Source organism: Sarcophilus harrisii, chromosome 6 (genome assembly GCF_902635505.1).
Source record: "Sarcophilus harrisii chromosome 6, mSarHar1.11, whole genome shotgun sequence".
NCBI lineage: Eukaryota > Metazoa > Chordata > Mammalia > Dasyuromorphia > Dasyuridae > Sarcophilus > Sarcophilus harrisii.
Window position 1 is genome coordinate 129,416,005 of NC_045431.1, and position 14,467 is coordinate 129,430,471.

The 14,467-nt window shown below is 33.8% G+C and overlaps 1 protein-coding gene across 3 annotated transcripts in view; it reads left to right on the forward strand.

Moving 5' to 3' along the window:
• The window catches only part of COL25A1 (collagen type XXV alpha 1 chain), a 528,728-nt gene that overhangs the window by 405,651 nt on the left and 108,610 nt on the right, over positions 1-14,467 (forward strand). For all 3 annotated transcript variants that reach the window (XM_031943399.1, XM_031943400.1, XM_031943401.1), the window contains exons 13-14: positions 10,052-10,105; positions 13,590-13,616. In XM_031943399.1, the coding sequence (XP_031799259.1) occupies positions 10,052-10,105; positions 13,590-13,616 (81 nt within the window). The remainder of the gene's footprint in view (positions 1-10,051; positions 10,106-13,589; positions 13,617-14,467) is intronic.

Below are 14,467 nucleotides of genomic sequence, written 5' to 3' on the forward strand. Positions count from 1 at the left end.
AACAATAATAATCAATTACTTTCATAAACCACAACTTGTTCAGACATTCCCCATTTGATGGGTATCCACTCCTTTTACAATTCTTTGCAACCACAAAAAGAGCTGCTACAACATTTTTGCACATGTGAGTCCTATTCCTTCTTTTATGATTTCCTTGGGATACAGACCCAGTAATGGCACTGCTGGGTCAAAGGGTATGCACCATTTTATAGCCCGTTGAACATAGTCCCAGATTTTTCTCCAGAAAGGTTGGATCAGTTCACAACTCCACCAACAATGCATTAGTATCCCAGTTTTCCCACATTCCCTCCAACATTTATTATTATCCTTTTCTGTCATTTTAGCCAACCTGAAAGGTATGAGGTGGTTTTTGTACCTCAGAATTATTTCAATTTGCATTTCTCTAATCAATAGTGATTTAGAACATTTTCTGATATAATTATAAATGGCTTTAATTTCATCATCTGAAAATTGTCTGTTCATATCCTTTGACTATTTATCAAATGGGGAAAAGACCATCTAGTTCAATCTGTGCATGAATGAGAATCAAGAGTTTATCTTGCCTTTGCTTGAAGACCACCAATGAGGAGAAACTCACTACTTCCTAAGGCAGTCAACTCATTTATCATTTGTCTTGATATTTTTATCAACAACTTATATAAAGAAATAAAAGGAACATAAGTAGTTAAGTGCATAGAACCATGGGCCTAAAGTCAGAAAGACTTAAGTTCAAAGACAATGACCCCAGGCAAGTCACTTACCCTTTACCCTTTCTCTACCTTGGTTTCCTCATCTGTAAAATAGGAATAGCACCCTACCCTAGGGTTGTTGTGAGGGAAGAAAGAAGATAATATTTGTAAAGCACTTTTTTGACATATAGCATATTTCAGTGTTTAATAAATACTTGTTTCTTTTCTTCCTTGCTTGCTTTTCAAATTTTCGATGACACAGAGCTAATGTATTGAATGAGAGAATCAATCAATAAACATTTATTAAGAAGTGTCTACTTATAATTTGGGCACTATGTTCAGTGACAGGAAAGCAAAAAAAAAAAAAAAAAAAAAAGCAAGAGTCTCTGTCTTCAAAACAAACACAAAAATATAAAATGTCCACTTTAATCCTTGAAATACAACTTAAAATTAGATGACCAGGATAAGAAAACCTTTTTCTTATAGAAATGAGAACAAACAGAAATCCTTCAAGCATACTGGAAATAGCCAAGCAGATATTTGGATGACTTCCTGTCAGTGATGTTTTAGAGAAATTCCTTCCTGTATAAGTTGGGAAATGGAAGTAGAAGGCTTCCAAGATTCCTTCCACTTCTAAGACCTTTGATGTTCAGCTTAGTTACAAATCTAAATTTTTCCCTACAAACATAAAACAAAACTAAATTTTTTCATTTAGATTGTTCTTCAGAGAATCAATGTATGACCTAAAGATAAAGCTCAACTGTCTTGGAAGCAATCTAGAGCTTTTACTGAAATGCCACAACTATTAAGACCACAACACAATGAGATATCAAAGTAGTTAAGATGACTACTTTAGTGGAGATTTTCAGTTATATAATGAGTATTAAAAACTACAGATTTAAAATTTATGGAATGCAGAGGGTTTCCTATAATCATCTAAATTTACAAGGACTAAGTAGCATGGAGAAAGATTAGTTGTTTTTGTTTTTTGTTTTTTGTTTTTAATAATTGTCTATTAGTTTAAAGCCAGAAGAATTAGAGTTAAAATAAGAACTATTTTTTTATCTAAATTTGCTGTATTAAGCTACATATTTTATTTGTTAGAGGACTATCTTTTTGTTGTAAAAGACAATTTTATAAAATCAAATTTCAAAATACTTCCCCAAGGAAAAATATAGGTCTTCTGCTTATAAGTCTGACCAAATAGAACCAACAGTATGGAAAAGTTGTTCAAATAGCTTGCTTTAAATTAGTTTATTTTTGGCAGAACCCTTTTCTGGTTAAATTCTAGATCAGGACTCAATAATTTGTATATCCTTCAATGTTTCTCTCTAAAGGATAGGCAATGTTTGTGCTGTCATAGGCAGATATAGGCAATAACTTATGCTGACATAAGCAAAATAATCTGTAAGCCTTAAAAGGTCACAAAATATTAGTGTTATTAAGTCACTAGGTCAGATTCTTTATTTTCCAATGAATGAGTTTGTGAACCCTCCCTTCTTACATCTATCCATTGTCTAATATGCTCATGTTGATCAAGCCATTTAGTAAATATTTATTAGGTATGTACACATATAGTACCATGGAGCAAGAGAGGCAGAAATGAAACTCTCCCTGCCTCAAGGAAATTACATTGTACTAGGGTAAATAATATGAAAACAGATGAATGAATTACATAATTTGAGAAGGAAAAGAGTATTACCAACTGTGAAGATAAGGAAAGAGTTATTGATAAAGGGCTAACTTAGCTATATCTTGAAGGATTCTGAAAAGTAGAGATGAGAAGGGGGTACATTCTTGGTATGGAAGATGTCTTCTGAGAATTCACTAAGGCCAGAATTGGAATGCAGAGCTTAGTGGACAGATAGATAGTAGTATAATTGAATAAAACATAGAATGCTTGAAGGGAAATCATGTTAAATAAGGTAGAAGAGTATATAGGAGCCAGATTAAATGCCAGGATAAAGAGTTTGTATTTTATTTAAGAGATAATAGGAAACCATTGCTGGTTTTTGAGATGGGACATGATATGGATAGACTTGTACCTCAACAGATTATTTTGGCAGCTGGATGAAGAATTGATTAGATGGAGGAGAGGCAGGAGATTTAGAGACCAATAAGGCGGCTATAAATAATAAATATTAATTTTTACATTTTAACTTTATTCTTCTCTTTTGAGTAATACTTTCTGTACTAAAACAAGCAATCTCTAATTTTCAGTACTCTTTTTGTAAGTAAGTGGTTCATAAATATTCCTTATCTGCCTATTGTACACAAGGAACTGTGCCCTTCAAATTCAGCCGCTAGCAATATGTTCTTCTAAGCAAAGAGAGAAACCTTCACTTTTCATGTCCTTTTATGTGTTTAGATTCAGAGAAAGAAATCATTTGCATAAGATTCTCCTCATTTGCAGAGATGGTCATTTAATGCTACCTCCCTGCATGCAGCCTTAAATAAAAGTCATAGTTATAGATATAATTATAAGCAGTGCAAAGCAATGTCATAAGTTCAGTGACAGGGCTTCTGTGATATGTTCTACTTAGATTCTGAATCTATGGGGAAAATCACCACTGTTCTGATTTATTTCTGGTTGCATTCTAGGTGTTCTGGTTGCCAAGCAGTAAGCAGACCAAAGTGCACATAAGAAATCTGAGACTATATAGATGTGCCACATGAGACTGATTGCCCTTTTGAAGGGCAAGTTAACTAATATCACATATAATACTACTGAAGAGGACAGGAAGGGAAACCTAGGACAACTACCTCACCAAGCCATTGTAATCTTCTTAGGATTCTTTTTTGCCTTCCCCTGTATGTCATGTATTACTTGAATCTTCACAAGATTTGGGCTGATTTGACCAGAGAATACCAGCAAAGTAAAGGCAGTATAAATCTGGCTTAAAGCCTACTGGATCTGTGAAGAGTTTCTGATGCATCAAGTCCTCAACTGAACTGTTCCATTCCTAATGGTTGCTAAATCATGAATTTTAATTCTTGAAGAAAAGCAGGTTTAATTATATAGCAAGATGAGGAGGAAAAAGATTTTGGTGTACTTCTTTAAAAAGATATTAGCTAAGAAGACACTAATACTATCTACATTTTTCCTTTTAAAATTGTAGTTTTTCAAAGGATATAAAAGAATATAAAATAAACCACATAAATCATTAGCATTTCTATATATTACCAACAAGCCCAGAAGCAAGAGATAGAGAAATTCCATTTAAAATAACTGTAGACAAATAAAATATTTGAGAGTCTACCTATCAAGACAAAGCCAGGAACTATATGAACATGATAACAAAACAATTTCCACAAAAATAAAGTTAGATTAAACAATTGGAAAAATATCAATTTCTTATGAGTAGGCCCAGGTAATATACAAAAATGACATTTGTACCTAAATTAATTGCCATGCCAATCAACTGCCAAAATATTGCTTTTATAGAACTAGAAATAATAATAACAAAATTCATCTGGAAGGACAAAAGGTTCAAGGATATGAAGAGAATCAATGGGAAAAAAATGCAAAGGAAGGTGGCCTGGCTATACCAGACCTAAAACTATATTGTAAAGGGGCAGTCATCAAAACCATTTGGTACTAGCTAAGAAATTAAAATAATGGATCACTGGAATAGGTTAAGTAGACAGGATGCAATAGTCAATGACTATAGTAATTTAGTGTTTAATAAACCCAAAGATTCCAGCTTCCGGGATAAGAACTCATTATTTGACAAAAATTGCAGGGAAAATTAGAGAATAGCATAGCAAAAATTAGGCAGTGACCAATATCTAACACCTATACCAAAATAAGATCAAAATGGGTTCATGATTTAGAAAAAAGAGTGATAAATAAGCAAATTAGGAGAACAAGAGATAGTCTGTTGATCAGATCTGTGAAGAAGGAATTTATGACCAAAGAAGAACTAGAAAACATTATGAAATACAAAATGAATGATTTTTGATTACATTAAAAAAGATTTACATTAAAAAGATTTAATTAATTAAATTTAATTAATTTTAATTAATTAAAAAGTTACATTAAAAAGATTTGCACAAACAAAATCAATGCAGCCAAGATTAGAAGAAAAACTGAAAACTGGAAAACAATTTTTATAGCCAGTGTTTCTGATAAAGGCCTTGTTTCTTTTCTTTCTTTCTTTCTTTCATTTTTTTTTTTTTTTTTTTTTTTTTTTTTGCTGAGGCAATTGGGGTTAAATGACTTGCCCATGATCCCACAGCTAGGAATTGTTAAGTGTCTGAGGTCAAATTTGATCTCAGGTTTTCCTGACTTCAGGGCTGGTGCTCTATCTACTGAGCCACCTAGCTACCCCTTCTTCTTTTTCTTTTTTACTTAAAGCTTTTTATTTTCAAAATATATGCCTGAATAATTTTCAGAATTCATCCTTGTAAAACTTTATATTCCAAATGTTTTCTTTCATCTTTCTCCTATCCCTTCATCTAGACAGCAAATAATCTAATATATGTTAAACATGTGCAATTCTTCTATACATATTTCTACAAATATAAGGACCTTAAACTTATTGCTATTTCCCCTAGAAGCTATATTACATCATTTGTTATATACTGGCATCTGTTAGATGTTCCATCAGCCCTATCCTGTTATATTGTTCCTTTGGTGATAACAGATTTGCTCCTTTTTTTTGGTCAGCTCATAGAGCAAATGCTAGATCTCTTTCAGTGTTATCTGATTTTGTTCTTATTCCCTTGATTACAATTACCCAAGTAAGCATGCTATGGCAGCATCAATGTGACATCTCCTTCCCCCTTCAGACTTTGTTTACTGTTACATCATCTGATTTATATGATGTAATAGGAACTATGTCCCCCTGATCTTTGGAAGGGTGGACCTGGGTTGGAAAAACCCTGAATCTCAACTCAATGCTTTGGGAGTATTCCCAGGGGAAACTCCCACAATAACCCCCACCTAGAATTCATTTGGATATTTTGGCCTGGAGCATAATTGCCACCCATTATTGACCTGGAAATTAGTTCCTCAATTCATATGGAGATAGCTCCTTAGCCCCGGCTCATAGAAAGCTAAATAAAAATCAAGGATCTGTATCCCAACCTTTGCTAACTCCTAATCAGGAACTAGCCCACTGAGAGACTTCTCTGTGAATATCCATTTCTGCCAAATATCTCACTTGGAAATTCGAATTCTTTCTCAAAACGTGTGACATTGGCCTGAGGACCCCCATTGCTGTTAGGATACCCTCACCCCTCAACATACAGATAAAAGCACTTTTGATTAAAAGATATTTACATCAAACTGAGACCTTGTATAGAAACTGAAATAGCAAATGAAATGGAGAAAATCAAACTTATCCTTATGGATTCAATTCAGAAGCATCAAATGAACATCTACTCAATGCCAGGTGCTAGGGAAACAAAAATGAAAACTGAAGTTGTGTCTCCTTGAGAGAATTTACAGTCAAGTGTCATGGTTTAGAGCTGGAAGGGGCCTTAGTATCTGCCTCTTCTACCCATATTCTTTTACAGTTGAAGAAACTGAAAGTGGAGGTTATGACTTGCCCAGAAGGATGTAGCTAGTGAGTAGTAAAATAATTTTTTTAAACTCAGATCTCCTTAACTCTAAATCCAGTCCCCTACCCACTAATCTACACAGCTTTTCCTTAATCTACTAGAGGAAATATGACGTCTATAAATAATTATGATGCACTGCATAATAGGAAAAAGAAGAGGAGAGACTGAATTCAGTTTGATAGACACCATTAAGTATCATGGGCTAAGCATTTAAAATTTTTAAATGATATAACCCCCTGCTCTCAGTAAGATTACAGTCTGCTGAGGGATCTATAGAGTACATATAGATAAATACTATGCTGGTTTAGGACTATTAGAGACAGAGGAAAAATACCAGCCAAAAAGTACTTTTAGGCAGATTTGAGGATGGAGAGAAAGTTTTTGGCTAGGGAAAATTTCCTTGAAGAAGGTGGCACCTGAGTTGGGCCTTAGGAGATTAGAAAGATTTCATCAATGAGAGAAATGATAATTAAATAACCAAATATTGGAGAGATCCAGGATTTTTTCTCTTCCTAACTTGGAGATTTAGTCAAAATTTAGTTCTTTAAAAGACAGGGTACAAGGTGAGATGAAGTCTTGGAATTATTACCCTATCCAAATTAGAGAACCTTTCAAGAATTTAATCTAAGGTGAATTCCAGCGTATTTATGTTCCACTCAGCCAGTTCTGAGTAGAGGTAGATCCTTTGTCTAGACTGCCTGAAATTGGGAATGGTCTGGGAAACAAGAGTTATGACCTAGCTCCTTATTAGAATAGGTCCACTTTTCATTATAATTTCATTCTTTTCATGTGGAAGATGATCAGAAGAATGGTGAGGTAATTGCAAATGGTGCCATATGAGTGTCAGGTGAAGAAAAGGATGGAAAACCTAAAGCAAAATATGTCCTGGGTGGTGGGATTAGATCATGCATTATCTTGGAATTAGATTATCTTGGAATCAATAGGGTGTAAACAGATTTCAAGAGGTCCCTGAAATTGAATGAGAAAAAATACACTTTTATTTCAGTGTTCTTGGTTTACTTTGTTATTTTATTTATTTCATGCATTTAAAAACTTTAGTCTGAGGAATCTTTAGGCTTCAACAACCTACCAAAAGAGTTAATGACATTAAAAAAAAAAAAAAGACTAAGAATCCTGTAAAGTCCATGTAATATGGACTAGAGGAGAAAAAGACACAAAATAGAAAGAAATCAATAATAGTAGATGAGGTAAAAGATTATGTTCTTAAACCAAGGTAATGACAAGAAAAGAGGAATGGTAGTATGCTAATTACAAAAACTTGATAATTACAGAACTTCATAATTGGAATTCTTATATCATCTAAGCTCAATGAGGAATCTTATCTGCAGTATAACTTCCCAATGGTCATTTGTTTCCTTAAGGACACACTCCCCCCATAGAACTTTCACTCCATTTTTGGGAAGCTCATGGCATCAGGAATTTTTTCCTGCCTTAGTTCATCTGTTTATATTTTTAACCCATTTTCACTTCTGAGACAAAGCATATCAAGACAAATCCATATGACAGCCCTGCAAATACTTGAAGATAAGTACCATGCCTCATCCTGCCATTTAGGGGAGGGGGTGGGGGGGGTAAGAGGTGAAAAATTGGAACAAGAGGTTTGGCAATTGTTAATGCTGTAAAGTTACCCATGTATATATCCTGTAAATAAAAGGCTATTAAATTAAAAAAAAAAAAAATGGAGGGAAAGTCAAGAACAAAAAGACATAGGGAGCATGTGAAATGCTGTTGACACAGTTCTGGCTTTGCTCTTTACATCTGTGTGAACTTGGACAAGTCATTTCTTTGGGTGTCCTCATATGTATAAAATTGTAGGATTAAATTAAATGATCTCTCAAAAAAAAAAAAAAAAAAAAAAAAAAAAAGAAGATAAGTACCATGCCTTAAGTCTTCTCTTGACTTCAGAAGGTATTGAAACATGCAAAATAAATGCCAATATTCTAGATGGATTATTGCCATTATAAAAAGCAGGTTGGAATTCTAAGGGAATTTAGCAGAGAAACAGAAGCAAGGAGCTATATTTATACAGCTTTCAATCATAGATATGCTAATTCTATGACTGAGAAGGAGTGGTCCCTGAAGGAGTTGTTGAACAAATTATTACTGACAGTTTGATCTGTGGGAGTTTCCTGAGGCAAGAAGCTATCTGACTAGGAAGTGGTCAGAATCAGACAGATTGGGCGTGGGAATTTCCAGAGCAGATTCCAAAGCTAGAAGATTTAGGATTACTGATTTATTGTTTAGAATATAAGCTCCCCTAAAATCAGAGGACCACAAAATCATATTGCATCAGGACTACCATCTCTCTAGTCCTGGGTATTCATTCCTCTTATATTTGTTTTTTGGCTGCCCTGCCATTGAATTGACTCATATTAAACTTATACAATACCTAATTAGTTAATATATTATTTAAGTATTTAACCAACCCTTTATCTTTATTTGTGAAATAGTCTTTTGGAACCCATGTATGTGATTTTATATTTGTCACTATTAAATTTCATTTTATTAAATTTGGTTCAGTGTTCTTGTTGATTGACTGGTGTCCATCTGAGTTTAAAACTTCTGATCCAAGACACTAGGTATACCTCTTTTAACTAATAATTTGTCCCCTATGACTTTATGGAAGTAATTGATAAAAATATTCAATAGTACTGGGTCAAGCACAGATCTTGTAGAACTGCACTGGTAACCTCCCTCCATTTGATATCTATTGATAGCTCTTCAAGTCCAGCCATTTAATCTATTTATAGGCCTCCTCCTAATTATAAAGTTATGTAGTACACTTACTGCCACATTTCCACAGTCATAGCATGACCTTTATCAGATGCTTTGTTAAAATCAAGGGAAATACTACCTGCATAGCAGAAGCACTTTTACGATTCTCAGTAAAAAGAAGGGATCTGATCTTTAAAGCAACATATAATTTGATGGACTTTAAGGAGTGTTTAAAAATAAAAAGCAAGATTCTTAGGCTTTTTGGTTATTCCAAAATGGTATGAACTAGCATATTTTCCCTTTTTATACTATAAAGAGCCAATGTTTCTTTGAAACTTATAGTTCAGATTTTTGCTGCATTGAATGAGGTCACCATTCATTAGAAATAGGAAACTTTTTCAAGTTAATAATTGTCAGCTAAGTGGCCCAGTAATGTTCTATTGTGCATTGGACATGGAGTCAGGAACCCAGAATGCAAATCCAGCTTCACACACTTATTGATTGTGTAACTTTGGACAAGTAACAACTTCTTTCTTCCTCAGTTTCCTCAACCATTAAATGGGATAATAATAATTGGGGGAGTCAAATGAGATATTTTTATAGTGGTTTGCAGTCCTTAAAGTACTATATAAATGCGAGCTATATTGATTATCTCATAGACATTCACTTGCAGTGAAAAGGATTAATATATGTACACACACATACTCACACACCTGTATAAAGTCTTCATATACAATGTAAGCTTCTTGACAATTTAGGTACTATTATCCCATTTTACATGAAGATGCTTAGATTCAATAATGTTAAATTCTACAGCAAGTAAATAACAGAGGCAGGATCTTAACACAGATCTTCTTGACTTTAAAATCCAGCATGCTACTCACCATATCATACTATATAACACACATGTGCTTTCAACATTTTATTTCTATGCCATTTTCATAATTTGGGGAGCTCTAATTAGATGGGAATCTCCTTTTTAGGGCTAGGTAGAATTCGAAGATATATTTAATGCAGGGCTTGTTATCATACACAATAACATTTTCTGTTTTTTATTTGAGGGTGAACCTGGCTTACCTGGAACAGTGGGGCAGAATGGAACACCTGGGCTTAAGGTTAGTTAAGAAAAAAATTCATGTGCATTTGCTGTACAATATAAAAATTTGCATAAAGTATCGTTATTCCCATTTTTGATGTGCCTGATAGCTAAACTTGTGTTGCCTTCTTAACCTATTAACACTATGACACACTAGATTTCTCTTTATATTATGTGAAAAAAACTATTGCTTGTGACATTCTGATTAATATTCATTATGCTTTTTCCTGATTTAGCAAATAGTATATACTTACATCTTACCCCATCTCAAACTTTTTCTCCTTTTTTCAACTTTATTAATATATTTTGCATTTCCAAAAAGGGAAAAAACAGTACAGCAAAATAAACTATACACCCATAGTCCCCACACTACAAAGAAGGGAAGGAAGTTTTCTCATCTCTTCTTCAGGGCCAAGCTTGGCCATTATAATTTCATAGCATTCAGTTTTGACTGTTTTGTTGTTTTTTTTTCTCTTTATGTTGTTGTAATCAATTTTTTCTTTATCTTGCTTGCTTTTTAACTTTATTAAATATTCCATAGGTTTTTCCCATGCTTTCCCATATTCTTTATGGATATGTTTTTCTTTCCTTTCTTCCTTCCTCCCTCTTTCTCTTCCTCTTTATTTCTCTCTCTTTCTTTCCTCTTTTCTTTCTTACTTTTTTTCTCGGGCTTTTTTTTTTTTTTGAGAGAGAGAGAGAGGGTCTTCCTCTTTCTTTCAGATTAGAAGTTCAGGGACTACTCATAGTCCTGATGACCCTCTGATTATCACTAGAGTTTTGATCTGCTCTATACCAACCTGGGGTAGGTGACTCCCCACTCTCAGAGCTTTGCCATATTGTTGCTAGATTTAGTGCAGACTTCCCATCACTTTGGCCCACTGCAGTTCAGAATTCCTAAGCTCAAGAGGTTCACAATATTAGCCTCCCCAGTAGCAGGGGTTTCCATCATGGACCACCATGCCTGATCTGTGTGGCAGGGCTTACAGTGAAATATTTTTTTTATCCTGTTACCCTAACACAACTTGTTTAGTTATTCTCTCAATCATTGGGTATCTACTTTGTTTTCATTTTATGTACATTCACAGAAAATTGGCAGAGATTATTGGCTATCATTAGAAAACCCAGTTCCCAAAATGACTTTCATAGTTTCATTGGTGGAACATCAATACTTACATAACACAGTAAGGTTACAGGACACTTTCCTCCAACCATTATGAATTATGTAGTCTAGGTATCATTTTCTTCATTTTAGATAAGGAAATTAATTTCCCTCTCAGTAATTAAGTTTTAGAGCAAACATTCAAACCTAAGTCTTCTGCTGCAAAGTTTACTGTATTTTCTATTTTTTCATGATGACTTTCTGAAAATCATAGACCATATTTATGTTGCATGGGATTTTTTATTCTTTCAAATGATTTCTATAGCTTCTGTTATTGCTCCTAGAAATTTACCTATTCAATAATGCAGCATTTCTATAGCAGATTGATATGTAGCTCCATTTAAAAGTTTATGTAGATATGATTTAAATCGTTAAGAAAGATCTTGAGAGGGTTTGCAGCTGTAGTTGTTATTGACTTCTGAAAAATTTCTCTTTGTTGAGAAATGAAGTGTATTAAGGACAATATAACTGACATTATAATTCAGAAAAATTCCAAAAGATTTGTTTTAGTGAGCTTCCCTTTTTAAACAACAGAATTCTGTCTAATTCCATCAATTGTGTTTTTATGTATCTCTACCCACATACCTATCAGCTGATTTCACAGATCCTATCACCATTGACAGGTACCAAGGACAGACTTCAAGTTTTTAAATGTTTCCTTTGCCCAGAAAGAGAGGCAAGTGAAATAGACTTTTGAGACCAAAGCTATCTTGTTCTCTTTCTCTAAAGTAAAATGCCAAATGACTGGAATTTATGTTCATGGTGCTATTCTAGTGTTGCCTAGCAACCATCTTTATAGGTGTTGAGTGATGAGAATGGCCAGAAAAACTCGAAGCCAGAAGGTCACTGTTAGCTTCTAAGAATGAAAAGAGATTTCCCACTGAAACTAGGTTATGAGTTTGAAAAGAACATGGAAGTCATCTTAAACTATCCTGTCAGCAAGAAGATCTGAGAGCACTGGAGACCTCTGCTCAAACTTTTGACAAAAGCAGTTATTTTATAATACATATAATTCATTTTAGGGCTTTTTAAAATCCTTTCTGTCCTTTTTCTGCAAAGTTATATTGAAATTCTCTTTACCCCAGGAATTTCCCTGATTTTGTACTTTCTGAATAAAGAAGACTCATAAAATTTCTAAGTTCTTTCACATTCTAGTGGGTACTGTAATATCCCAGAAAACATTGGATTCATAATTTATTGCTGTAGTTACGAGGTAGAGGGTACAGAGGATATTATGGCATTGATACCACTTCATTTGGCTCAAACCAAATCCACACTGTTGAATCCTTCTCAGCTTTGGAAGTTAAGGGACAGGATAAAGACAAATTACTCAGGTGACCTTTGGTCCTGTGATTGACAGGATCAATCAGAGATTTTCCTAATTCCAAGTCCAAGTGGCTTCTCACCACACCACATCATTTATCACAAAGATATGTTAAGTTATTCTTTTGACAATTTTTTTCTTTGGTATTTTGATAACAATGAGATGTAGCCCCATTGACTTCATTTATGTAACAGTATGCATATGTTATTTCCTGCATGTGGGAACCTTATTCTAGGAGAAATCTGAAGGTTGTACTAAGCAACTTTTTTTTTAACAGCAATTTTAAACAAAACAAAAATTACCAGACTATTTACAGATGCTTCCATGGAACCTAAGTTGTAACACCACCAATATCCATATGACAGTATATTGATTATGTTGTATCTTTCCTTAGATTATAAAATACAGATGCAAAGAATCAAGATGATATCTAGATTTGAATAGTCTGCCTAGAATCAATGCCTGTTTTTCCCCCCAGACAGCATCTATATTATCAATATCCTGCTTTAAATCATTGAACGAAAGACTTTTTGGGCAGAGAAGAATAAAGCCAATCAATCATTTCACTTCACAAATTAAGAAACTGAGACTGCAAAATTGAAAATGTGACTAATAGTCACATAGTAAGTCAACATTTGATCTAGAATAAAAAACCCAGCACTCCTACCTTCTTCTCCAAAATCACACAGCCATTTTCTCTGATCAATATCTCATTTTTTAGAACAGAAAGTTTTTTTAAAAGCAATAATAATTAATAAGAATAAGATAATAATAATAATAAATCAGGTGTTCTTGTATTGATTTTGAACTTATTTTGCTCAAATTCTGGAGTCCCTTTATCCTAGTATTTTAGAATTTAGTAGATAAATTTTCATTTGTACCATCCACTTTATCATGAACTTATGTGTAACATCTCCATATTTTCCTTCATCTTATCAGGTACCTCCAACCAAACTCACTCATCAACAGTATCTAGTTGAACACATGACTAATGTACTTAATATCTTTTCTTTTTCTCAGGGCGATGCTGGAGAGCGAGGAGAAAAGGTAAGATTACATTTATCTCTTTCCCCCCCTAGAACTAAGATTATTTTATATGACAGACACTTTACAAATAGTATCTTATTTGATCTTCACAACAACACTTGGAGGTAAATACTATTATTGTCACCATTTTACAGTTGAGTGATATTATTCTATTGTTTCAATTATGTCCAATTCTTTGTGATCCCATTTGGGGTTTTCTTAACAAAAATATTAGAGTAATTTGCCTTTTCCTTCTCCAGCTTATTTTATAGATGAGGGATATGAGGCAAATAGAATTAAATGACTTGCCCAGAATTTCATAAAGTTAGCAGTTAGACTCGAACTCAGGAAGAAGAGTCTTTTTCAATCCAGGCCTGCCAGTCTATCTACTGCATCATCTACCTGCCCATTATGTTAAGGCAATTGCCCAAGATCACATAACTAATACATATTTGAGGCCAGATTTGAACTCAGATTTTACTGATTCCATGCCTACTATTCTAATCATTGTATCACCAATCTTCTTAGGAGGGAGGGGAAAAATACAAGAAATGCAAAAATGATATCTTATTGAAATTCCCCTATTTATTTTTAAGAAACTAATTTAATTTATTCTGGTCACTGTTTTTTCCCCTGAGAACACTATTGGTAGAATAAAATTATATAATTCTTATGTAAGAATTGGTTTATCTTGGTTTATTTGGTTTTTTAGTCATGTCTAACTACTCATGGTCCTATTGGGGTTTTCTTGGCAAAGATAATGGAGTAATATGTTATTTTCTTCTCCAGCTCATTTTACAGATAAGGATACTGAGGCAAGCAGGGTTAAGGGACTTACTCAAGGTCACCCAGCTGTCTGAGACTGGATTTGA